Here is a 25,603-nt window from a genome sequence, read left to right on the forward strand (position 1 = left end):
TAAATAAATGTTTGCTGAATGAATGAACCTTTTTTCTCATGTCCCCAAAGCTGTTTCCTCTCCAATGCTCCTAACTAATATCAGCAGATGAGCCTGGAGAATCATCTTTCTTTACCTCTAATATAGAACTACCAATGTTCCTCCCCAGATAGTCTCCTTAACTACCCCTCCTCTCAACACTGATGGTCTAGTTCTTTCCCCGGACATCTCTTACCAAAATGATTTAAAACAGGCACCAGAATTGTCCCTGTTTAAACAAGCATACCTCTGTGAAGCCAGATATTAAATGTAAAACTGAGCTTGCCATTCTGCTACATAAAGACATTCAGACCTTCTGTTTCGCCCAAGGGTAAGTTCAGGCCCCTACTTATGGACCAAGAACTGGACCCAATCTGCACATTCAGCTTCATCTTCTATTACCTCACACCTCAAATTTTCAAAGTGGTTAATGTGAAATTGCTTCTGGTGTCCTGGGCAGACCGTCTATCCTTTTCTTTCTTCACCACTGCCAATTCTAATCTTTCAAGATTCAGTTTGGGGGTCAGTTCTTCAAGAAGCCTTCCCTTACCTTCCGGGTTGGCCTAAATGTCATGGCTTTGCATGTTTCCATAGCAACAAACTGAAGGGATATAAAAATCTAGGTAAATATTTGCAATTAGCACTAAGGCCTTATGTTTATATAAGGAGGAAAGGAGTGTTCATAAAAACCATAGATATGATCTACTGGGTAGATATTTATTTAAGCTCTTAAAATAAGTAATTAGAAAGAATCAGGTTACTTGGTTCCCAATATCAGGTGAAGGAAAGAAATAATCTTTAAAGAATTTTATGAGAAAACTGTAAGCCAGAACAGTCGTTGGCTTCCTATCAGCAGTTCTGGAAGACTCACAATGGATTTTGATGCTCTTTAGCTTCCTATACATGCCTTATGGGGACACTGAAGGCTATATCGTATCATATCATGAACTGAAGACAACTAATAAGTATAAATTATTTCCTTGCATTATCATTTCTTTAATTTTGTATTGCCAGTTAAAAAAGAATGGCTATATTTCAATTATTATATAATACCATTTTAATTAGTTTGTGTCTACTAAATTCAAGTTCTCTATTTTGGGGCACAATGGTATTGTGCCCATCCCCTATTCCCCTACTCCCACCTCCCACTTGCTCATATAGCATTGATAAGGCATATGTGGGTTTGACATAGCAAGACACGCTTTCCTCTGGACCTGTTCAGTTTAATCATTAATTTCAGAAAAGGAAAGGAAATTAACTATTAACCAACCATCACATTTAAGAATAGTTTCCCCCAAAGAATAATCTATAAATGTAAAGATTCTATAATCTACATGCTGTGAACTACATTTGGAAGGACTGAGGTACATATTCACAGGCCTGGTTGCCTTAAAATTCTGTGTATTTGAGGAATCCTTTGATTAATCTATAACTATATCTCCTAAAGTGATATAATTTCAGGAAATAAATTTGTAAGTCTCTTACTTGAACGGAAATGTTTGAGTATGGGAACTGACATCATACGATTTGGCTGACCTTTACCAAGATATGGACTCTTTAGCCTAACAGGTCTGCTTACAAAAATATAAATCCAGTTGACTTTACATAATAATGAACTCTCTCTCTTCCTTTTTACAGCCTTGTAACTTTTCAGTGGTTTGTGGTAGTTGTGTCAACCAGACTTTGCTTGTATACTGAATATCCAAAAAAGAAATTGGGTTATAAAATAGCATACAGAATGTAGTTGGCTCTGTTCATTGAGGAATCACAAAATAAAATACACATGAGATGAAACTCAGGGTAATTTATAGTTGGAAAAAGACTGAGATAGTAAAAACTCAGACTAGAATTAGGGCTGCAGATTAGAAGGCCAGAGGCCTGCATGTGAACTCTTTGGCTGGTTTTATTGCTAATTTACTGATTTGGTGGGAAGTCATTTAACCTCAGTTGCTCTGATGCCACATGTATACACTCACATGTACCTTCAAACATTTATTTGGTGGTGACTAAATATCTAGAGTCTTGCTGGATAGACTCTGGCAAGACTCTGTCCTGCCCTAAAGATACCTAACAGAGAAGCTGAAAGTCCAGTTGATGTTCTTAATTATTTTCTCTACTATGCAACTTCCAAAGGTGAGACTGCCAGAGGGTCATTATGAGAGGAAATCTCAACAGTCCAGGCCACAATGGAATGTGTGGGACAGCCTCTACAGAAAATTTTGGCAGACCCTCTGTTATCCCCACTTCCCCCACATGCCTTTTGAGAACTTTTGAGAACTGCTAGTCTAGAAGGAAACTTACAGTTTCCAAGGGCAGCACTATAAAGAAAATACTGTATTATAGAAAAAATGAAGATCTAATGAAGAAACCTAACAGCACCACATTATTCTATATGTCTCTCTGTAAAGACATTAGAGAACTGTAGCATTTGATCCTAAGGAATCTAATATTAAAATAAATATCTAATATTTTGATGCACTTTGATTTATAAAATCTGCAAAAACATTTTGTTTTCATTTAATTTTTCTTAGAAGTACATAGGGCAATACTACTTTTCCTATTGAGATATAAAGAAACTGAAACCCAGGCAAATTAAATAACTCACCTAATGAGCGGCAGAGCCAGAAATTAAAACTAAATCTTCTGACCCTAAAATCAGTCCAGTATCCACCCAAGGGCAAACCCTACTTAAAAAATATAAATACATAAATGCTTATTCTTTTTAAGATAGAAAGGTCCTAACAAACCTTCAAGGCAAATAAGCAACTCAAATTTAAAAAAAAATTATAAACTTCCATTTATAAGGTACAATGATAAGACTCTTAACTGACATTATTGGAAAATAAGGTGTTCTGGATGAAACTTTTAAGGATTTTTATATTAAATGTTTAAGATGAAAAAATAAACACATATATACATCCCATTAAACAGAACACAAAGATTATAATTTACATTTAAAAAAAAATTTTTCAGTCTCCCTACAGTTATTATACCACTATACCAATCTTTAGAGTGAAGTGCTCTGGGGCATAAAGCCTTAAACCTGGAAACTCAGAGCTCAAATTGCTATGTTTTTCCTCCTGTCTCCACTCTAGCAGACACTTCCAGTTCTGTGTTTGGTGTGGTTCGCTCTTTTCAGCCTAACTGGCTCCCTTCATCCCAGCTCCTTCTCCTTCTATCCACTTCCACTTGGAATTCTCTGATTTTGTGATCTAAGGAGAAGTTTACGGTTATCAGGGAAAGCTAGAAAACAAACTTGGTAAGTATTCAAATTTAAAAACACATGCATGTTTGCATACGTGTATGTACAACCATAGTCACACATAAGTATGCACACATACTAACAGTGCCAAATTATGTCTTCTCAGTGCTTACATCACTCCCTTTGTTATCACCAAGTAGGCATGAGCGAATGACATACAGGGTCAAATGTCCATAAACTTGAAAATTAAGAAAAATGAAAGAAATAGATCGTGGGATTTGGGGTCATGAGGTGTTAGGCTGGGTCTATGTGGAGTCCTAAAGACTTTAATACAGGTCTGAGTTTTTGGCCTTATGATTTTGAATAGACTAGTTAGTAGACTGGGTCTAATCCCAATTGTCTTCATCTGTAAAAGGGGAATAAAAAAGAGTCTACACACCATAATTTTATAACCACCGCCTCAAACTATATAAAGTATTAGAAAAATAATTTATTAAATCAGAAAGTTCTGATACAAAGACAAATTTCTCATACATTCTATCACACAATAACACAGTAAAGAAGTAACAAATACAAAATAAAAACAAGTCCTGACTCTCATGAAGTTTATATTCAAAATTTATAGTCTTGTTTCATGCAGGTGAACTCTAAAATCATAATTTCCCCCCAAAATAGGGACTAAGGTATATTAATAGAAGTTTTAAAAAGTGTTAATCAAGTTTCACTATCTGTTATTGATCAGCTCTTCAATGAAGATTATAGATATCAAAGCTTTCCTTATTTATTTATACCTTAAGTCTACAAAAATAATTATTTCCTCAGCTACTTTCATAGAACCTACTTAAAACAGGGAAAACTATGCAAAAACATTGGGAAAACCTTTTGCTTCTGAAGCAGAGAAGTGCAGGTTCTATAGAGTTGAAACTTGGGTCCTGATAAGAAGGCTGACCCACTTGTGGGGCAACACAGAGGGTCCTGCTCCAAATGCCCTTCTCCACACTGCTTTATTTTTATATATCACCTTACTTTGTTCACTAATTAGTGAGCCTGGGGTGAGCAGGAGGTGGGGGGTGGGGGGAGTCCTTACATTGGAAGGTACAAAGTGGCATTAGGAAGGTACCAGAGGCAATTTTACCCATTTATCTACTACTGAGACAATCATATAGTTAAGAAAAGAGAGAAGGGGGTGACAGGAGAGGAAAGTCTGAAAAAAATAAATTGACTTCACTATCATACAAATTTATTTTCCAAGACTCAGTCTCCTGGTAACAGGATCCATTTTTTTTTTTTTTTTCCTGTAGGAAATGCTATTCCCCACTGGTGGTCAGGCAGCATAGGTTATCAGACTCCAGCCAGAAGTAGCCTGTCAAATCCCTGCACTCCCAGGTCACTATGATTGGTTCAGAGGGGAACATGGGGGCCAAGTGTAGTCTTAGATTTAACTGGGGACTTATAAGAACTGTTGGGAACAGAGAACCTCTTTTTCATGAGGCCCTGGTGGCTGTCTAATCACCATGAGACAACATGGACAACAACAGAGCCAGAGCAAAGTCAAGGGGAGCAGGTCATGGAACTGAGCTCTAACCACCTGGCTTAAGACCATGACTTATGGGAAGTCAAACCTATACTAGGGCTTTAGAGTTACGTGAGGCAATGAATTTCCATTGGTGCTTAAGCCAGTTTGTGTTCAATTTTCTGTCACCTATAACCAAGAGCCCATATTCTGCGAAAGAAATACAGAATGCCTATTACTGATTCAGTGCTGGGTTTGGGGACTATTAAATAATTAATAGTGTAAATAATGTAAAATCATGTAATATTAATTAAATAATGTGAAATCAAACCCAGAAGCACAGAAGTGACTACTTGGTCAGCTTTTTCATCTGGAACTGAAGACATTTACTCATGGTCACCAGCAAAACAGAGATTAATCATTCAAGTCCCTTACCCTTAGGTCTCTGAAACATCCCAGAAAACTGCCCTGAGAAATAAACCTATGGAAGCTTTCATGTCCCGCTCCTTTTTGAAATCAACGTCAATTATGTCGGTGACACTGCTAACTAATAGCAAAACTTCTACACTTCAACCAGTCATGTAGTCAACATTTAATAAAACCATTTGGACTAAGTCTGATGTTAATTAATTGCTTATAAGTGAGGATGGAGGGAGGCAAAAAAGAAACTAAAAGAGAGTACTTCTCCTTAGGAAGTACAATTACTCGGACAGAAGCAAAGGTAGCCTAAATACACCTAGAGAATTGCAGTCAGATATTTAACATCCTGATTTGTAAACCTTCAGTTAGAACAAAGGTAAGACTTCAGCTGGGACCTGGAATCCGAAGCAGCTGCTCAATGGAGTCACTCTGTATGGAACACAATTTAAACTACAGACATGACTCTGATATTAATGTTTTAATTTGCCACAAACACATATATTTGCACAGAAACACAGAAAAGACATGATGCATCCTATGTGGGCCTAGTAAAAATGCTCCTGCACTCACGCAAATTAAATTTACGTAGAATTATCTTTCTAAGGTTCACTGAAAAACCAAGACCAACAAAAACAAAAAGTTATTTTTCGCTGATCTCAGTTCCCAATGTTAAATTTTGCCCATTAAATCGTGCTCAGTGGAAAATCACCAGGTGGTTTTAGGTAAAGACATCATTACTATTTATCACTGACAGATTGCATCAGAAATGTTTTTGAATTATTTCCCAATAATGACTTAGAGTCAACTATACCAGTAAACTACACACCAGGAAAGAAAAGGTGTAAAAGGAACACCCACATGAACATTTACCTTCCACTGCTCTTTTGAAGAACACTTTGCAGCTGCCACAGGTTACTACCCCATAATGACATCCTGAAGCCTCATCCCCACACACCAAACATATTTTGGAAGGTCTTGAAGATCCAGTAGAAACACTTCGTAAGGTAGAGCTGAGGAAAGAAATCAAGATTTAAATAAATACACTGTAGTAGCACATTTGATATGCTGTATAGTTTAGCTCAAAATCTGTCAATACTCGTGGTTGCCTAAATGAATTCAGTATTTATGGGTCACGAGGGTGACTTAGAAAATGAAAACTCTATCAGCGGAGGAATGCTATCCAGAATTCTGTATAGCAAAGCACAGCCTTTTTCAAAAGCACCAAAAAATAATATTCACATATATACTTTTCTCCATATTTTTGAGAAAGTTGACCAAAAAATCTTATTTGCATTCTAGGTGGGTAGGGAGAAGAATCTTGAGTCAAGTCATCAGGGAAGTATTTTTGGTATCAAAGAACTATTACAATACTTCTCCACTCTCTTTACTCAGATTATAAATCTCAAGTTATGCTAGATAAACTCCCATTTCCAACACAATCCACTAACTAAAATGCAAAACTTCTTCCTTAACTGTCAGCAATTTTACCCCTCCAAGCTTCTACATTTTTTTTTCGTCTTACCTTACTTAGATAGGTATGTTCAAATCACTTCAATTTGCTTAATAATTTGAGGGGACATAGTCAATACTTAAAAAAAAAAGCTATGTATAGTAAATATTTCAGTATCTTTTTGGTAAGAAACTGAAGGGTTCTGGGCATCGGTTTTTAGGGACAAATTTAACCCTTTAAGCAAAAATCTATATGAATACTTTTATTTCATTTTTTAAAGAAAAATTTTAGTTATTTATTCACGAGAGACAGAGACAGAGAGAAAGCGTGCATGCGAGAGAGGCATATGCAGAGGGAGAAGCAGGCTCCCTGCAGGGAGCCTGATGCAGGACTCGATCCCAAGACCCCAGGATCATACACTGAGCCGAAGGCAGATGCTCAATGAATGAGCCACCCAGGTGCCCCTATATGAATACTTTTAAAGGGGCATCTTTGCATATATATTGTGGTATATTATATATTCCATTGCTAGTTAATGGCACAGTTTCAATAAAACTGTTTTAAATTCTAATAAGGACTCATAGTTTAGTGACAGATGTGTTTTGAGCAGGCAAAGAAGGTGATGTTATTCATTCTTCGTCCTCATGCATTTATTATCTATATGCAGGTCCTGTGCAAGGTACTGAGGAAATAAATACCCAAACCTAGTATCTGTCCTCCAGTTAGTGGGAACATGAATTATTACGGTGAGTGCTACACTGCAGGGCCGTATGGTGCACATACTGGGACAGCTGGGGCGATGTCACTCAAGAAGCACTTCTCAAAAGGTGACCACTGAACTGAATTTGGAAACACAACTGGATGAGAGTTGGGCCAAGAAAAGGGGCAGGGGAAGCAGAAAGTACAATGGCTCAGGGAAATGCCAGCTAGACATATTCAGAAACTTTGAGTAGGCTTATCGTATGTCACCACCATCACCTTGCTGTCACATCGGTCTCCAAGTGAAATAGCAAGAATGTGGGGAAAAGACTCAAAGAAAACACGGTAAAAGGTTAGAATGGTTAGATTACAGGGATGCTTTCTTTTTCTGTCTTCCCAATTAGCTAAAATGTAATAATAATTCTGTCCTGGTAATTTTTTTTTTAAAGGTTTGAACTATTTTACCTATGCTCTCACCAGAAGCAGAAGAAGGGTCAAAATATTTAGCTGCTGGAGCACTGCAGCATGACCGACTTTCGAGAAAACCACTTCTTAAATCAAGGACTGAAACAATGTTCTCCAAAGTTGTTTCTCCTTCTGAGAAAAGTGCTCTTTATTATTTTTATTAGTGTCCTTTGACTTCTTTATGGCATTCAAAACATTCCATTTCAGCACCAGTAACTTCTTCAGCATATCAGCCAGGGGAACTCAATCCATGCTCTGTCCGACTGGCTTAGGCTTCACAGGGAAATACCTCGACTTCGTAAACAGAATGTAACTTATGATCTTCATCAACATGTAACTGCTTTTCCACAACCACTAGCCTGTATGAGACTCGTATTTCACATTTTTGAGAGCCCCAGGCTTGGTCCCCAAACTTAATAATCTCTTAACCTCTGTCTTCGTAACTCTCTTCTATCCAAACCCACTTCCTCTGTGATCTCGCCTAGTTTCTTGGCTTTGAATATCATCAATATGCCCCGGACTTCCAAATGTTCACCTGTGGCCCACACACCTCCCTGGAATTTCTGCCCCATTCATCTGACGGCCTGACGTGTCCAGTTGAATGTCTGAGTGTTGAATGTAAGTTTGCGGATCATCCTCCTGCTCCTCCAACAGACTCTGTCATCTCAGTTAATGGTAACTGTTTGGGCTCAACTGTGTTCTCTCCAAAATTCGTGTGTTGAAGTCCCAGCCCCGAGGAAGTCAGCATGGGGCCTTTCCTTGGGAGTGGGCTTGAAGCCCATATGATCAGTTAAGACGAGCGCGTCCTGGCGTGGGGTGGGCCCCTTCCCCAGCTTGGTGGCTGGCATGCTTACTCAAAGGTGGGGATTAGGGGGACACACACACACACACACACACACAAATGCCGTGTGAAGGTAAAGGCGGTGGTGCTTTTATGAGCCAAATAACACTGAAGATTGCCAGGAGACTACCAGGAGCTAGGAGTCAGGCAGGATCAGGTTCTCCCTCACAGCCTTCAAAAGGAACCAATCCTGCTGTCACCTTAATCGCAGACATCAGGTCTTCAGACCCCGGGGACAATGTATTTCTGCTGTTTCAGCCACCCAGATTGGGATGCTTTGTGGCTGCAGGCCTGGAAAACTACAACAGCAAATTGGACTCATCCCTGACTCTACTCACACCACACACACAATCTGTTAAAGTCTACTCGCTTTGTCTCCAGAATACATCCAGATTCTGCTCACCTCCCACTGTTCCTGTGGTACCACTAGCCCAAGCCATCAACATTTCTTCCCTGGAATCTGCAAAAGCCTTGTAGCTGATCTTCCAGTTTCTCCCTGCGCCCCTCCTTCCCCTGTAGTCAGAATGATCCTGACTCACTCCTCTGCTCAAAGACCATCCAGGGGCTTTCTTTTACACTCAGAAGAAAAGTCACTGTTACCCATGTAACCACAGGGCCAGAATCTGGCTTCCCAGACTTCTCTAACCTCTTGGACTTGCCTACACCGCTTCAGCAACACTGGCCTCCCCACTAGTCCCTGAACCCACCAGGCACGCTCTGACCTCAGGGCCTTTGCACTTGCTATCCCCTCTTCACCTAGGTTTCTAGAGAGTCCTCTCCCTTTCACCTCCTTCAGGGCTTCATCCAAATGTCACCTTCTCAGTCAACCCTTCTCTGACTATGCTACTGAAAATGCTCCCATCCTCAGGATCCTCTTTCTTCTTCTGGCTTTATTTTTCTTCCTAGAACATATCAGCATCTAAAACACCATCCACTTTACTTCTGTACTCTGTTTATTGTCTTCCTCATCCCTACAAGAAAGTAAATTTAATAGGAATGGGGGTTTCTTCTGCTATTTACCACGGTGTCCCCAGAGACAGGTCCCCACTCAGTACTTGAGTAAATGAGTGATTTCAAATAACTGGCACTGTCACAACAGATAACATAAAACCTACTGCATCAACAACTTTCAAGTGCTACTACACTCCTTATATAAATGAATGAGATTTGTTTTTAACCATCTAGAGAGTGAAAAGTATGCAGTGGAACCAAATTAAGAGAATTCGAAGAGAGAGTCTAAGTATGAAAAAGACACACGGTGAAGTCCAAATTAAAACAATTTTCTTTAATTATAAAATTAAAGCAAACATGAATTATGTTTCCCTCTTGTTCACTGCCATCTTTCAATGACACACAGCAAATCTGCCTCTTGTGCAGCCCTCTGCCTCCTGGGTTTCCGTTACCCTGTACTGAGCTCGTTCTTCTTACCACGCCTCCTCTATTTTTCAGACTCCTCATTTTCTAGATCATCAATGTAGCTTTTCTTCAGAGCTCGACCCTTGACCATCTTTTTTTCTTATTTCTGTACTTTATCCCTTCATGATCTCATTCCCTGTCCCAGCTCCAACAGCTCTCTTGGTGAATGACTTCCCAAATCTTCATATCTGGCTTCAACCACTCCCCCATGTCCAACTGCCTGTTTTCATTTCCTTTACATAACATCTCTGCCTCTGCATTCTATGAGCTTCTAGAAGGGTCCGGCTATCTGCGAGCCTCCCAGGGTCAAACTCTGGACTCTCCCCCTAACTGCCAAATCTAACAGTTATTACTGCTATGAACACGGTACCAGGCCCTCGTCACTCACTTTTGAAAGGTTCCTCCCTGACACCAGCCTCTCCTCCCTCCAGCATCTCTTCCAGGAGCTGAGAAATGAATTTTCCTGTTTCTGCCTGAATGATCTCCATCACCCCCACCCTGTCACGAACGATGACCTCAGTAGGACAGCTAAGTGCTCTCCCCTCCCAACCTCCCTTCAGGTCCTCCCGTGTGCCCAGCCTTGCACACCCTCCCTGCAGGGCACACCTGCACTTGCACAACCCAGCTTCCCCTGCTCCCACTCCTGGCAATGCATCCATCCTTGCAGGGGCCACATCCATCCTTGCAGGGGCCCCACGTTCTCTGGGCCGCGAGCGCCCCTGCCCTCCTCCTGATTCACCCCAGTGCTCGGCTCCCCCCCTTTCAGCAGTCCTCTCTCAGGGACTTATGGGCCTTACGTTAGAGACCCGCGCACTCATCCTAGTCCCTTCAGGGCAAAAACCTGTCCTGTGCAGCTCTGTGCTCTCTGCTGCCATTAGTGTGGGGTTGCTACTATTTATTGGATGAACGAAATCTCACTCCTAATCTCATTACAGTAGAACATAAATTTCCAAAAGGCGATTGGACAGAAGGTAAATTAACGAGGCCAAGGTTATCGGCTCAATTCCCATACGGTTCGTTTAGCTTTTCACAGAGGAAATGGGCAGGGGGGAGGGGGGAACCCATCCGGGGACATAGACTGCTCTCCAAAGCCCAGCCGGCAGTCTCACAAACACATGCATTAGGAACCCAGAAGACAGGCCACAAAGAATGGATGGGTCGGGAAGCACCAGTCCCTACTGACACTTTCTCATGTGGTTACCTTTGAAACTGAAATATGGGACGTGTTGGGAAATTATATGTTCAGTCTTAAGCAACACATCAGTCCATTTTAGAAGAGAGTGGGTACAGAGAAGGGAGAGCAGAAGGGAAGCAGGAAGAGAATGACAGGGTGCCTGCCAGATGTTGGACTCACTTCTTAGGCACCGAGTGCTATCAAAGCACAAAGCTTATTCAGTGATTCTGTATGTCAGAATTCAAATCTATAGCATGGTCTATTTACTAGGCATCTGCAGAGAACGTGAGGGCCAGACTGCACGGTCAGCTATGCAGAGGCAAAAGCAGGAAGAGAGGTTCAGGCTCCAATTCTAGCTCAGCCATTTCCTGGTGAGATCTCAGCAAAACCACCTCTCCTCTTTGGACCATAATTCTCATTATAACAAGGTTAAATGGGAAATCTCCAAGATTCTTTTCAAGATGTCCTTTTAAGACAAAGATGGATACAAAAGATAAATGGGGCAGCCTGTGCTGATCAAGTTTTATACAAACCAAACCATCAAGCTCAAATTAAAGACAATGAATCTACACCACAAATAACCATCATTTGATCTAGAACAGGCATAAGAACATCTAAATGTAAAATCATATTCTTTCAACATCTAATCGTGTAGCACTTAAGACTCTATTACATCTACTTGATTGCATCTATGTTGATTTTGGTTAAAATTTCTTTTTTTTTTTTTTGGTTAAAATTTCTTAATAAATGTATGCATTAGAAGGGTACTCTACACCCTAAAAACCATTTTTATATTGGGAAAAACTATCCAAACTGATGATTTTTGGTCTTGGTTATCAAAGAAACATTGTTCACCAAAAGAAGTTTGTAACCTATAGAGAAGGAAGTTAGTTCATAGGGTTTCATACAAATGTTAAAATACTATGAAGCAAAAATCTGTGAACATTGTATTTCTGCTTATAAAGACAGTATTTGTTAGGAAAAAACAAGAAAGATGCAGCTATTTTTAGTGCTAAATATAACAATTCTAATGACCCAGTGAGAAGACTGAAGACATTAATCAAGGTTCTAGGTGCATGCTGATTTTGGTGACATTTGTAAAGGGATACACTAGCCAATCACTAAAAACATCCCTGAAGGGATGCTTGGTGACTCAGTGGTTGAGTGTCTGCCTTCAGCTCAGAGCGTGATCCCAGGTCCTGGGATCAAGTCCCATGTCGGGCTCTCTGCATGGAGCCTGCTTCTCCCTCTGCCTGTGTCTCTGCTTCTCTGTGTGTGTCTCTCATGAATAAATATATAAAATCTTTGGGAAAAAAAAATCTCTGAAATGGCAGGATGTTTAGGAAGAAGCAGAAAGAAGCTATATGAGAAAAAAATGGTTTTTAGTGATCAAAACATGACTGGAAAACAAAACAAAATGAAACGAAACATGACTGGAGAAACCAGCTCACCGAGAAACTGTAATGCACCATGTTGTTCCAGGAGAGACCATATGAAAAACTATCTTTCCACATCATTATAACAATTACAGAATAACACAGTAGTGACTGATGCGCTATTCAGTGAGCTGAAATTCTTCATATGAAAATACTGTCTCTTTTCTTAAACTCACTCAACGTGAATTAAATGAACCTATCTTTTGTACTATCACTTAATCAGATATATGCTTCTACCATCTCCACCAGCTGCTAAAAAGGATCTTTTCCCCATGTAATCAACTCCAGTGTTCAGTCAGCTATCTAGAGCAGGGTGAGAATTCTGAGGAATATACAACAATACTTCAATAAGCATCCTTGTCTCTGAGCACATGGGTGTGTTTTAAATCATTTGTTAATTAAGCAATTCATGGAAGGCCTATTATAGGCACCACTGTGACGAATAAGAGAGAAAGTCCCTATTCCTGTGGAGTTTCTACCGTAGTAAGAGAGATAGACAATACAGAAGTAAGTGAACAATTTCAGCTAGTGAGAAGTGCTATAAAGAAAACGAAAGGGACCCCTGGGTGGCTCAGCAGTTAAGCACATCTGCTTTGGCTCAGGGTGTGATCCTGGAGTACTGGGTCCGAGTCCCACATCAGGTTCCCTGCATGGAGCCTGCTTCCCCCTCTGCCTATGTCTCTGTCTCTCGCTTTCTGTGTCCCTCATGAATAAATAAATAAAATCTTAAAAAAAAAAAAAAAAGAAAACAACAGACTGAGACTGGATGGGGTGGTGGAGCACAGGACTCTTTAGAAAGGTAGCCTGAGAAAACATCTCTGGGGAAACTGAAATAACAAAGTAGCCAGCTATGTGAAGATGCCAAAACAAGGGACAAATAAGGACAAAGTCTCTGAGATAGGAATGAACATGACATGTTTCCGAGACAGAAAGGAGGGCATTGAGGCCAAGCTGCAGGAAACAAGGTAGAAGGGGAGACGGGAGATAGGACTTAAGGCCCAAAAAGAGGGTAGAGATGGACTGCATGGGCCTCCAAAGCTATGGTAAGGAGTAGGAATACTATTTTTTTTTTTTGAGATTTTATTTATTTATTTGAGAGAGAGAAAGAACGTGCTAGCACAAGCAGGGGGAGGGGCAGAGGAGGAGAGAAAGGGAGAAGCAGACTCCCCGCTGAGCAGGGAGCCCAATATGGGACTTGATCCCAGGACCCTGGGATCATGACCCAAGCTAAAGGCTGATGCTTAACTGACTGAGCCACCCAAGTGCCCCAGAATACTATTCTAAGTGCCATCAGGAATGATGTGAATACTGATATGTTTTAAGTAAGAGGGTAATATGATCTGATGGACACTTAAAACACCTTACCGTGGCTGTTGCACGCAGAATGGACTGGAGGCATGGGTGGTGTTGGAGTGAGGGTGAACAGCAAAGGAGAATCCGGTAATGTCCTAGCCAGGATGGGATAATGGCTTCTACAGGTTAAGCTTACAGTAGTAAAGACAGTGAGAAGTGACTGTTTTTTTCTTTAGATAGTACTGACAGGATTTGCAAAATTGGATGGCAGTCCTATTAATATATAAAATTGAGATGAAGAGCTGGTGGGCAGGGTAGGAGAGTGTGTTTTGGATCCAACAGTGGTAGGACAGTATTGATACATTATGTTCTATCTTTGTAAATAATGTAATAACAATTAATTATATGATAGTTTATCCATTGGGAAAATGGGGAGTGATTTATATTAGGTTTACATAACCTTTCTGGACCAGTTTCCTCAACCATAAAGTAGTGATAACAAAGCTCCGACCTTATATTACTCAATATATGTAAGAGCTCTAAAAACAGTGACATATCTTCCATGTTATTTAAATTCTGGTGATAATTAATCAGTGTTACTGTAAGATCTATAATCCTTAACAGTGACTGCCACAGTAGTGAAACTACAGATAATTCCACTTTATTATTTTTTATGTTATTGTTTTTAATTTATATAAACAGGTATAAGATAGGTAAGCAGCAAAAGAAAAGGTTTTTAAATATACTATAAAATACTAGTACTACAATAGCCATATTGTGTATTTACTGCACAGGCAGTGTTTTGTGTGCATATGGATTTAAGTTTGTTTATTTATTTATTTATTTATTTATTTATTTATTTATTTATTTATTATTTTTGGATTTAAGTATTTCTTGTAAGCATTCTAGTTCCTCTCATGTCTAGGATGTGCAAGGTGGGAACAGCCACATTACATCATTAGGATAAACAATCAGAGATTCAAATATATTTTTATATAAAGAACACTGAATCTAAGAAACATAAGAATCTTGAGAACACTAAAAAAAAAGCCTTTCAAGAACATAAATCAACCTTTAAGAATTGGTTTACTAAAATCCTATTGTCACCCACACATAAAATATGCCAAAAAAAAAAAAGAACAAAAGCCAATACCACAAAACGTTTTTGCTATTTCCCTTTGTTTTGATAAGCACATATTTTGAATCACAATATATTTTTTTAAATTTATGATAGTTACACAGAGAGAGAGAGAGAGAGGCAGAGACACAGGCAGAGGGAGAAGCAGGCTCCATGCACCGGGAGCCCGACGTGGGATTCGATCCCGGGTCTCCAGGATCACGCCCTGGGCCAAAGGCAGGCGCTAAACTGCTGCGCCACCCAGGGATCCCCTGAATCACAATATTTAATGTGAGGTATCTTATTCTAGTTTCCTCATTATATTTTGGAATGATTTTTATGGTATATTTTCTTTTATGGTGTCATCTTTGATGATAAATGAAGCATTAATGTTTGGGGGTATAATTCATCACCAAATAGGGTTCATCCTCTGAAGTCACAATTCATGATGCGCCACAGACAGAAATTTAAAAAATTGGTATCGTATTTTACAATCTCAGTTGTACGAATGAGATTACAAGGCTACCCACCGCAGAAAATTCAAAAATATAACTAGCATGGAAATTGAAAATTTAAAGCACAGCTATAGCTGATCAGTCTTTTCCAATTGACTTTTTTGTTTGTTTTCATGATAGTTTATATCATAAATAATGTTAGACTGGCTTTGTTTAATAAGATATGTATTTTCCTACACTCTGAATTTCATTTAAATGAAGGAAATTTGCCCATAAAAGACTTAAAATCATAATCAAGAAAGCACAGCCTCAGTATAATAGAAAAATATCTTGATGTAGATCTAAAAGAAAAAAAGGTAGAAATATTTTGGATCACAACAAACTAAAGCCCACACTACTATGTACAGAATTTCATTTTAAAAATAAGGATCTATGTTAGGAGTGCATTTGAATAACTTTTTCTCCTTAAACTATAGCTAAACAAATTAGCATTTGATCAAAATATGCAAAACCTATTTTTGGAAAATAGGCAAAAATATTTAAATCTAGATTAAAACATATTTTCTAACAAAACAAAGAAAACAGTCAAATGTAATTATACGTGACTGAATTATTAATGAATCATTTTAATCAAATGATTTTTACTAAATACAAGCTTTGTGAAAGTCCTGAGAATACAGACATAATAAATGGCTTCTATTCTCAGTAAGTTTAAAATTGAGTAGGGTAGATAAGACCTGGAGTCTGGTAAATATTAAAATCACTGCATGATAAGAGTTATCCATGGCTTAAAAATAAATGAAAATTTAAAAATGAGCTACACCAAAAAAAAAAAAAAAATCCAGAAAATGGCAAAATGTACTAGGACCCAAATTCAAGGAACACACTCTAGAGATAAGCGTGAAAAGTGGCCCAAATCATGGAGGGTCTCTAACACTAGATTAAGTAGTCAGATGACTGTGGAACATTGAGTTAAAACATCTGGTAGACAACTGAAAATGTAGCATGGAAAATGAATGGGAACAAAAATCTACCAAGTCATAATAAAAGTGACTTGATTATGATTTTTTAATGCATACAATACAGACAATGAAAGCAAAAAAGATCTGATGAACTAGAAGAAATATAAGAGCCACTAGATAGTACAAGAACAAAAATTGCATTCAACAAAAGCAAGGGCAGAACATAACTTAAAAGACAGGTAATTCTTAGAGAGCAAGGACTCTAGATTTTATCCACAGAAAAATGAATGAATGCACCCAGAGAGAAATTGAAATGAGGAGAAAAGGTCACAAATGGAAATCAATAGAAAACAAACATGTCTGGTTAGACAGGAAAAAGGAACAAACAAATCTAAGGGGGCTAAAAAACCCAGAGGCAAGATAATGCAGTCTTAGACTCAAAGGGAGGGGCACATCAATGGAAGATCAACAGTGTCAAATGCCACCAAGAGAACAAGACTTAAGGTTGACCATTGGGAAATTGTCGTGGTGGACACCATTGACCTTCGGGATGGTTACTTTTATGCATATATAAAACGCATATATAAGCCACATTTAAGTGAGAAGCATTCCACATCTTTCTATTAAGTAGTTGCCATATTCAGAGATGTCCTTGCCATAAAACCATACCTGGTAGTATAATACACTTGAGCATATGCAGAGTCTCTAAGAAGATCTAACATCAAATCATCTCCAGAAGTATTTATTAAGCATCTGTATGTTAATCACTGGTTGCTAAGACAATGACCAAATATATGTACTAAAAAAAAAATGCCTCCATATTTTATTTTGCCTCTGAAATCACTGGCATATGTGTATTTATATACATCATAAATTAGTAATCTAGAATCCTCTAGAAATGAATCATAAACTTATCATCTGTGGGTCAGTACTTTAAAAGTATGTTTTAAGGAAATTACCTCTAAATGCTTGCTTGAGTGTATAAAGTGTGTTTTAAGGAGATTACTACAAAATGCTTGCTTGAGTGTTTTTAATTACAGTAACTTTGCTTTTGAAATATACTATATATAGTACACAGGATTTAACTTTTTCCCCCGAATGTTAACTATCCTTATGTTAAGATGCAGACTTAGATGCTGATACAGATGGCATGAGACACTGAGCGCTAATGGGTACTGAACCTAGCTGTGGACTTTGAACCCGAGTTATTTGGAAATTACTGATCAAAGTGTAGATCTGTTTACCACATTTTCAAAAAGTTGATGTAAAACATGCTTCATCACGGCCTTTCTGTGCAGCAGAATATGGCTTCTTTCTATAAATTTAATTAATGAGTCAAAGTGCCAAATTGCTTTTTCCCTGGGTGGTTTCTCTTACATTCTAAAAATGATCATTTTCCTTGCCGCCGGTATTACCCTCTGATTCACCAACTCAATTCCACTAGCACTGCTGCTATGCAAGACTCGTTCATGAGCTTACAGGGGCTTTTGTCTGCACTCTCATCCTCCTGTTCTACCTGCCTTAATACTAAGTTTTTCATGTAGGATAAAGGGATATCCTTCACTATTTCATAAATGTACATGTGATAGGTTTAGAGCAGCTCACTGAAAAATCTATAAATTACTGACAGTGTGACAGTACTTTCGCTGACACGACATTCTGTCATAGTTACTTCAAACCTATTCAATATCTGACTTTGAGTAGAGTTAGCGCCCCTCAAAAGACTAAAATAAGCACCTAATATGACATCAAAAGTCCTAAAGAATTGTTCTAATTAATGGGATTAAATAAATTCATTAACATTTCAGTTTTCAAAGTTATCACTTGAGAGTTAGAAAAAAATTAGAAACAAAGTTCCCAAGTAACAAACTTATCTTCTAAGGGTTCATTCTATACTTTGAAAATGGCATTACTGTTTCCAGGTCAGCTTAATACTCTGAGATGATCTTTCACTAAAGATATAAGGACTCTATCAGGAAAAAAAATATCTTTCTTATTCACACATTAGCTTCTAACATGTAAAAAAAAAATGTATCCCTTTCCAAAACACGAATGATTTTTTCTAGTTGTCAGGGGTTTTCTTTATGGAAGCCTACAAGCATAACCACACACACAAAAAGAGCAACCTTGTCCTTATTGTCACTTGTACCTGGATCCTGTTGGCAGGCATCACCAAGACGAATGATTTGGTCAGCACCACAAAATGCTACTCAGGGGACAGACACCCTCACTGGTAAGCTCTGAAAATAAGGTGTGCACACACACACCAAAGAGGAGACCCATATACACACGCACGCAAAAATCTTCTGCAGTGTCACGATGTGCTGCCCTTCAGGTATTTTTCATTAAGAATTTTCTGGGAAGAAAACAGCAGAGGCTTTCAATGGGAGCAACAACAGGGCACTAGTCAGTAGGTTGAGATGACTGAGTCTGCAGAGTGATGCAGAGGCATCTCTTCTCCCTCATACCCACACCCTTCAGGATTGACAAGTCAGTGCTGTTCTCGTCCATCAGTTGGTCCATGGTTATCCTCAAGTTCCCCTTAACACTAACTCCCTTTTAAAATTCTCCTGCTCAAGCACAATTTGTAGGACTCAACCATATAAAATAGCTATTTTTAGCTGTTTTTGACCTGAAAAATTAGAAATTTGTTATGGCTCCACGTAATTCATTTCTGGCCTCTGGCTTTATTTTTTTTTAATTTTTATTTATTTATGATAGTCAGAGAGAGAGAGAGAGAGAGAGAGGCAGAGACATAGGCAAAGGGAGAAGCAGGCTCCATGCACCGGGAGCCGACGTGGGATTCGATCCCAGGTCTCCAGGATCGCGCCCTGGGCCAAAGGCAACTGCTGCGCCACCCAGGGATCCCTGGCCTCTGGCTTTATTATTTTTTTTTAAGATTTTATTTATTTATTCATGAGAGACACAGAGAGAGGCAGAGACAGAGGCAGAAGGAGAAGCAGGCTCCATATGGGGAGCCCGACGTGGGACTCAATCCCCCGGGACCGTGCGTCCACACCCTGAGCCGAAGGCGGATGCTCAACCGCTGAACCACCCAGGGGCCCCTGCCCTCTGGCTTTAATGATAAAACCATAGGTTAGCACTTCCATCTCAATAAAGTGATCATTTCCTATTATGTGGGAATGAGCCCTTTCCTAGGTATGGTGGTCCCGGGCCTTCAGAGTAACACATTGATGTTCCAGGGTGAAGTTAAAAATTGGTTTTCCTCAGCCCCAGACCAAGTTCCCTTCTATTACCACACTTCCCATTCCACCAATTCTGCCTAAGAATTAAAAATCTGTTATCTGTTTTTCTTCATTTTTTCTGATCAATTTCATTACTTTTACTTTTAAGTGAAATGGTGTTTGTTGTCTTTTTGTTTTTTGGGTTTTTTTTAAAATAATTTTAATAAACCAAACTGTATGCTCATTTCCTAACTTGGTGTGAACAGAACAATGATAGAATCCTGAGTACTTTCTCCGGGTCTTTGTTTTTCTTAGGGTTTGAAGTTTGGAGCTGTTTGATTTCCTCTCTCTAAAAATATGTGAGGCCTAAGGTTGCAGGAAGGCTGTTCTTTGGTTAGCTAAGATCGTTTGTGCACATATGTGCTAACACACAGCCACTGAATTAGTGCCATTCTATGTAGCTAACAACAGGGTACATAAAAATGCTGTATTTATACCATTAGCTACCATCTTTCCCAGATATCTTGCACCCTATCCTCCACTTAAGGGAAAATCAAGGGAAAAAAATCCCCCCAATACTCCGCTTCTGTCTCCTTTTCTCTACTTCTTTCTCTTCCCATATGTCCCCCTTCCTCTTGCCCCAACTCTACTCATATATATTTTGTTTTTGAGAAAAAAGCTACCACTAAAATCAGAGATGTGGGTATATTTGGTCCTCATTAGAGCAGACATTAAAATTATTTAAATAACCAATTTAAATTTAGGGTCATTTAGGTATGTGCCAGTAGTTGGGAGTGGAAGAAGGAAGAACTAGTTAGAGCCCACTGTTCTAGCTAGGCTCACTTGTACCTCCTTCCTCACTCTACTTCTGATGTTATTCTGGTGCTAAGGAATAGGGATGGTTGCCTCCTAGCATCTCTCCAAGGCTATGATTGTGTGCTAAGAACAACGGTCTTGCCTGTCTTTTCATTTATTCAACACCATTACTGATTACTTAGCATATGCCAGATCCTGTTCTGCCTTTGACACATATCAGCAAACAAAATATACTAAAATCTCTGCTACTTGGAGGTGATATTCTAATGTCAGAATGGAGATTAAGTAGGCCCAGTGGTACAGACAAATCTCTACTGGAAAATAAATATAAATATATATACTAACTTCTGAAATGGTTTCATACTATTTTCCTCTTAAAACATATCAAGTTGCTTAAAACAACCCCTTCTAAGGCAAGAAAAACTAAATGATGGTTCTAGATCTAGTCAACTCAATGTGACTTCTGTTTCTTATAAATGAGATAGGAATCACAGAGATTCAAGAAAGTACTCCTAAGATTACTGAAGCACAACCAGGACTAGATACAGACTTGTATTGCTCAGTCCAGGGCGTGTGTGTGTAAATAGCCACAGCATTATTTAAGCAAACATGCCAGTCTCTCCTTGCTCCCAGTGAGATATGGCAGTCCTTCAAATGAAAAGGTACTCATATTTACCACTGGCTTTATGCTCGATTTCATGATCTTCCAAGGTTGTAAAAATCTGTCCTTATTAAAGACAGCTGTTAACATCAAAATTTCCCTGATGGTCTTAGAAGCAATTACAGAAGCTTTTCTCAAAAGTTTTATAAGTTAGGCTTTTTCCTTTTGGAAACGATCTGAGAAGAGATGAAAAAGGTTTTTAAAACAAGGCAAATGGCATTGGTATCAAAGCAAATAGGACATTGTTTCGTAGTTAGAAGTAGTTCCAGTGGAGTTTGTGGGGAAAAAAAAAAAGATTACAGTGTACCCATAAATAGTGATGAAAGATGGTGAAGAAGTGGAGGAAGGAAGGGCATTCCTTCAGTGGTAACTGCACAAGGCAAGAGTGCTTTAGAAGCTACTTAGATCTACCTTGCTTCAAAAATGTGTTCCTGCCTTATGCTGCTGCCAGATGAGGACAGTCAACTGGTATCAACCTGATAGCCTACCACTAAAGATATGAAGATCAGCCTTTCTCTATTTTGTTATATGCAAAGATGTATTAAATTCCCTATATTTAATTTCAGTGTCTCAGAACTAAGACCATTAGATATCCTGACTTGATTTCAAGGACACTGTGTATGTCCTCTTATTAAGATTGTACCATCAACACCTGCTTGCAATATATATTTTTATAAAGATTTTATTTGAGAGAGAGAGACAGAGAGAGAGACAGAGAGAGAGAGAGAACGCACGCAGGGGCAGAGGGAAAAGCAGACTCCTGCTGAGCAGGGAGCCCAATGCTTGACCCCAGGACCCTGAGATCATGACCTGAGCTGAAGGAAGACACTTAACTGACTGAGCCACCAAAGGGTCACTACAATATAAATTTTGAAATCTATACCAATATTCTCTCTTGTTTGAAACAAATGCATATACTATATGCATTCTCTGGCAGAGAGAGATTAATATAAAATATTTCCCCACACAGGAAACATAATACAAATGTGTATACACACACATACTTCTCTCTAGGCAAATTTTCACCATGCTTTAAAGAATATGGTAAGCAGTGTCATTTTTTTAAATATAGAAAAATAATGCTCAGGAATCAGATGGCATCTTGGTCTTTCCCCTTGCCCCTTAATTTAGTAAAACTTATCCAAACCGATAATTTTTAAAGACCCAGAAAAGAAAAATAGTTGGCTTCAGAGGCCCTGTGATCCCAAAACACTGAGCGACAGGGCAAGGAGGCAACTTACAGGAACCAACGTGGCCACCTGAAAAGAGACATGAGGCTGAGGCCGGGAGGTGGTCAGGAAGCCACAGGAGAAGAATGAGAGGCAGGGAAGGCACACTGGGAAGTGCTGGGCAGCCAGCTAGGCCAGTAAGCGCAGGGATGCCCAAAGGTTCCAGATCAGAGAAGCCCTTGGAAACCAGGTAAAAGAATCCTGGCCGTCCAGGCAGAGGCACAGGGTTGAGCTCCAAAGCAAGACACAGGTGTTCGGCATAGGCCGCATAGGGTTGAGGGGGAGACAGAGGTGGGGGACAGAGTTGGGGGCAGGTAAACCTGGGCATCTCCCCGGCTGGCCCAGGGGCATGACACGGCACGCTGGGCTTTGGACCACGTCACATGCAGAGAAGCACCAGCCAGCGTGTTCAATATAGATAACAGAGAGCCAGTCGTGGGAAAAAAGTAAAGTTAATGCAGGTGAGAAAGGAAAGGGAGAAAAATAAACCTTCAAAAAAAAAAAAAAAAAGATAACTAGGTAGCTGGAAGCTGCATAAACTTTCCGAATATGGTAAGTGTTTTAAGGGAACTGCTGTTGGGAACAGATGGTGTTCAAGGAGACAAACGGCAATTTATTGGAGTCCTAGAAAGGTGGGTATATACAAGCTTAGTCAGAAAAGTTGCCTAAAAATGGCAGGCATTTCCAAGAAAGAATCAGGAAAATAATGGTAGATATAAATTTGCGACAGAGGGAATATAATTCTGAAGTATATGCATCTAGGTTCACGGTTTGTCTCCTGAGAAGACTATTTATTAGTTGAAATAATTGCAGTCATGCTAAATGAAAAGATCATTAGAAAATGCTTAAGGGTAAGCAATGAAAGGTAGGGAAAGGATTTGTTAGGATAGAAGAAGGAATTTTTTACTGTACACTTGCAGGGTTGGAAAATAATTTGTTGAGGTCTAAAACTAGGAAGTTTTGCTTATTTTTATTTTCAAAATTTATATAAAATAGAGGAGTTGACAAAGAATTCTATTTTTCAAAAAAGTAAAGCTAATGTTTTTAAAGCCATATAAAAATATGAACTATAGTGAAAATAATGGCTACTGCCATATACCATTCACACAACTAAGAGGAAGGAAATCCGGAGTTTCCAAGAGTCAACAGATACCAAACAACTCTGGACAAATTTCTAACTCAATTTGCAATTCATGAGTAGGGAAAAATATTTCAATATAGGCTTATTTAAAATGAGCATATTAAGTATGATTAAAATGTGACTGCAATAAAAATGGGATAATTTGTTTTATGAAATTTTGTGATACTACTTGAATATTACTCACAAATCCCCTTTCTTCCTTAAAACTAGTATTAAAATCATTCTAAAATATACAGACTAAGGTGAATCTAATGGAAGATTTTCACTCCAGAGCTTTAGATTAGTCACTGTGAACATTTTATGGAAGCCTTAATATGTTTGACCTAAGAATACCTCTCTTGAGTAGGGGGCAACATGCACTGGGCAGGGGCATCACAGGAGTGAGGTGCTATTTTGCTGACAACTCCCTATTGACTACTTGAATTCTGCACACAAATTGGTAAGTGCAGGTTCTGATTAATTTCAATATATTTAACTGTGGGTTTTTGTAGTGTTTTTTAGATAGAAGTTTGATGTAGTGGGTCTTGGGTGTATTTTATAGATCTTGAAGTAGACCCATAGTCATGAAAGACCAAAGATAGACGAGTTTACTCTTATTAATCAGTTGCACAAAGTTAAAAGACCGGGCACCTGGGTGGCTCAGTGGCTGAGCCTCTGCCTTCGGCTCAGGGCGTGAGCCTGGAGTCCCAGGATCAAGTCCCACATCGGGCTCCCTGCAGAGAGCCTGCTTCTCCCTCTGTCTGTGTCTCTGCTTCTCTGTGTCTCTCATGAATAAATAAATCTTTTTTAAAAAAGTTAAAAGACCATGTGTAGGAGTTAAATTAATAATAGCAGCATTACTGGGGCAGGGATTTCTTCTTCCTAACGATAGGCAGAGTCCCAGGAGCCTTACCCAAAACTAGACAAAGGACCCCAGTCTGGTAACAATGGTTCCGTTAAGGTGTATGTTTCTCAAGCAGAGCTGAATGAAAACAGATGAGTATGGACACCCTCCCTTTCCTACAATTGGTAATAGTAATAGGCTGTTCCTGAGAAACACTTTTCAATCATTCAGAAGTGTACCACAATTTCCGGCTGTTTGTTCAAGAGAAACTTAGGGTAATACTTCACAGTGTTAGGGAAGGCAATAGTTTTACAATTTCTCTTTTATACTATTGAAACAATTTATAACACTAATATCATAACAAAGTGATAAATTTCTCTTTTATATAAATAGTTTCAAGAGTATTGACAGTGGTCTTTTACTTTAGTTAAAATAACTGATTACATTTGCTGGCATACTATTTCCAGCATGGTTGAGACTCAACCTACTGTGTGTTCAGTGACTTGATAAGACCCTTTAATAGTGTTTCTCTCATTTGATCTTTGGAAGCAACGTTTCATTTATAAAAGGAATCAAAATATCATAAATGATATCTTCTGTAATATACATTAAAAGTCAAACACTTTAGGGGAACCAAATACATAGCAGCAACTTTAAGATCAACATCATGTAATTTTTTGATAAATATTAGCATAAAATCCTACAAAATAGAATATTCTAATAAAAGATTAATTTCAAAAAAAAATAAATAAAAGATTAATTTCAGCTCTAAAAAATTCCAATTCTGTTACTTTGTAACATTAAGCAAGATAATGAGTATCCAAAGAGGACATTTAAGGATTATTAAAACAATATGAATCATCACTGTATAGAAAATAATATGCCTTGGAATCCTCATGGCTATGGGTCATCCTCACAAGCATATAAAGTACTACATGATTTTAAATATTATAATAAAGTATCCAAATCTCTAAAAAATTAATCTACATCAAAATTATATGTGTTCTTTTATTTGTGCTGTGAAGTTCAAGTGAATAACAGGAAATAAGTTTTACAAATGGTGCCCGAATTTAAAATAACCCACACCTCCGGAAGGCTGTTCCCATTACCTCTACCCCACCCCAGCACTCATGCCAGAAATCCTGCTAGCTTTGTGGCAGCAGCTACACTAGGCTTCGGCACTGAAGGCCAACCGTCAAGGCCAGGACTTGGCCAGGCAGGAGACAGACAGTTCTACACCTATAGGACCAAGGAAAACCCACAGTTTTGGTCTCTGTATGAATTACC

The 25,603-nt window shown here is 38.8% G+C and overlaps 1 protein-coding gene across 4 annotated transcripts in view; it reads right to left on the minus strand.

The window, feature by feature from the left end:
* Positions 1–25,603, minus strand: part of NR3C2 (nuclear receptor subfamily 3 group C member 2) — a 329,868-nt gene that overhangs the window by 157,091 nt on the left and 147,174 nt on the right. For 2 of the 4 annotated variants that reach the window (XM_072724792.1, XM_072724791.1), the window contains exon 3: positions 6,024–6,163. In XM_072724792.1, the coding sequence (XP_072580893.1) occupies positions 6,024–6,163 (140 nt within the window). Of the gene's footprint in view, positions 1–6,011; positions 6,164–25,603 lie in introns of all 4 variants that reach the window. The other 2 variants (XM_072724793.1, XM_072724790.1) reach the window with 1 other exon arrangement.

The sequence above is a fragment of the Vulpes vulpes genome, chromosome 10, assembly GCF_048418805.1.
Source record: "Vulpes vulpes isolate BD-2025 chromosome 10, VulVul3, whole genome shotgun sequence".
Taxonomy (NCBI): Eukaryota; Metazoa; Chordata; class Mammalia; order Carnivora; family Canidae; genus Vulpes; species Vulpes vulpes.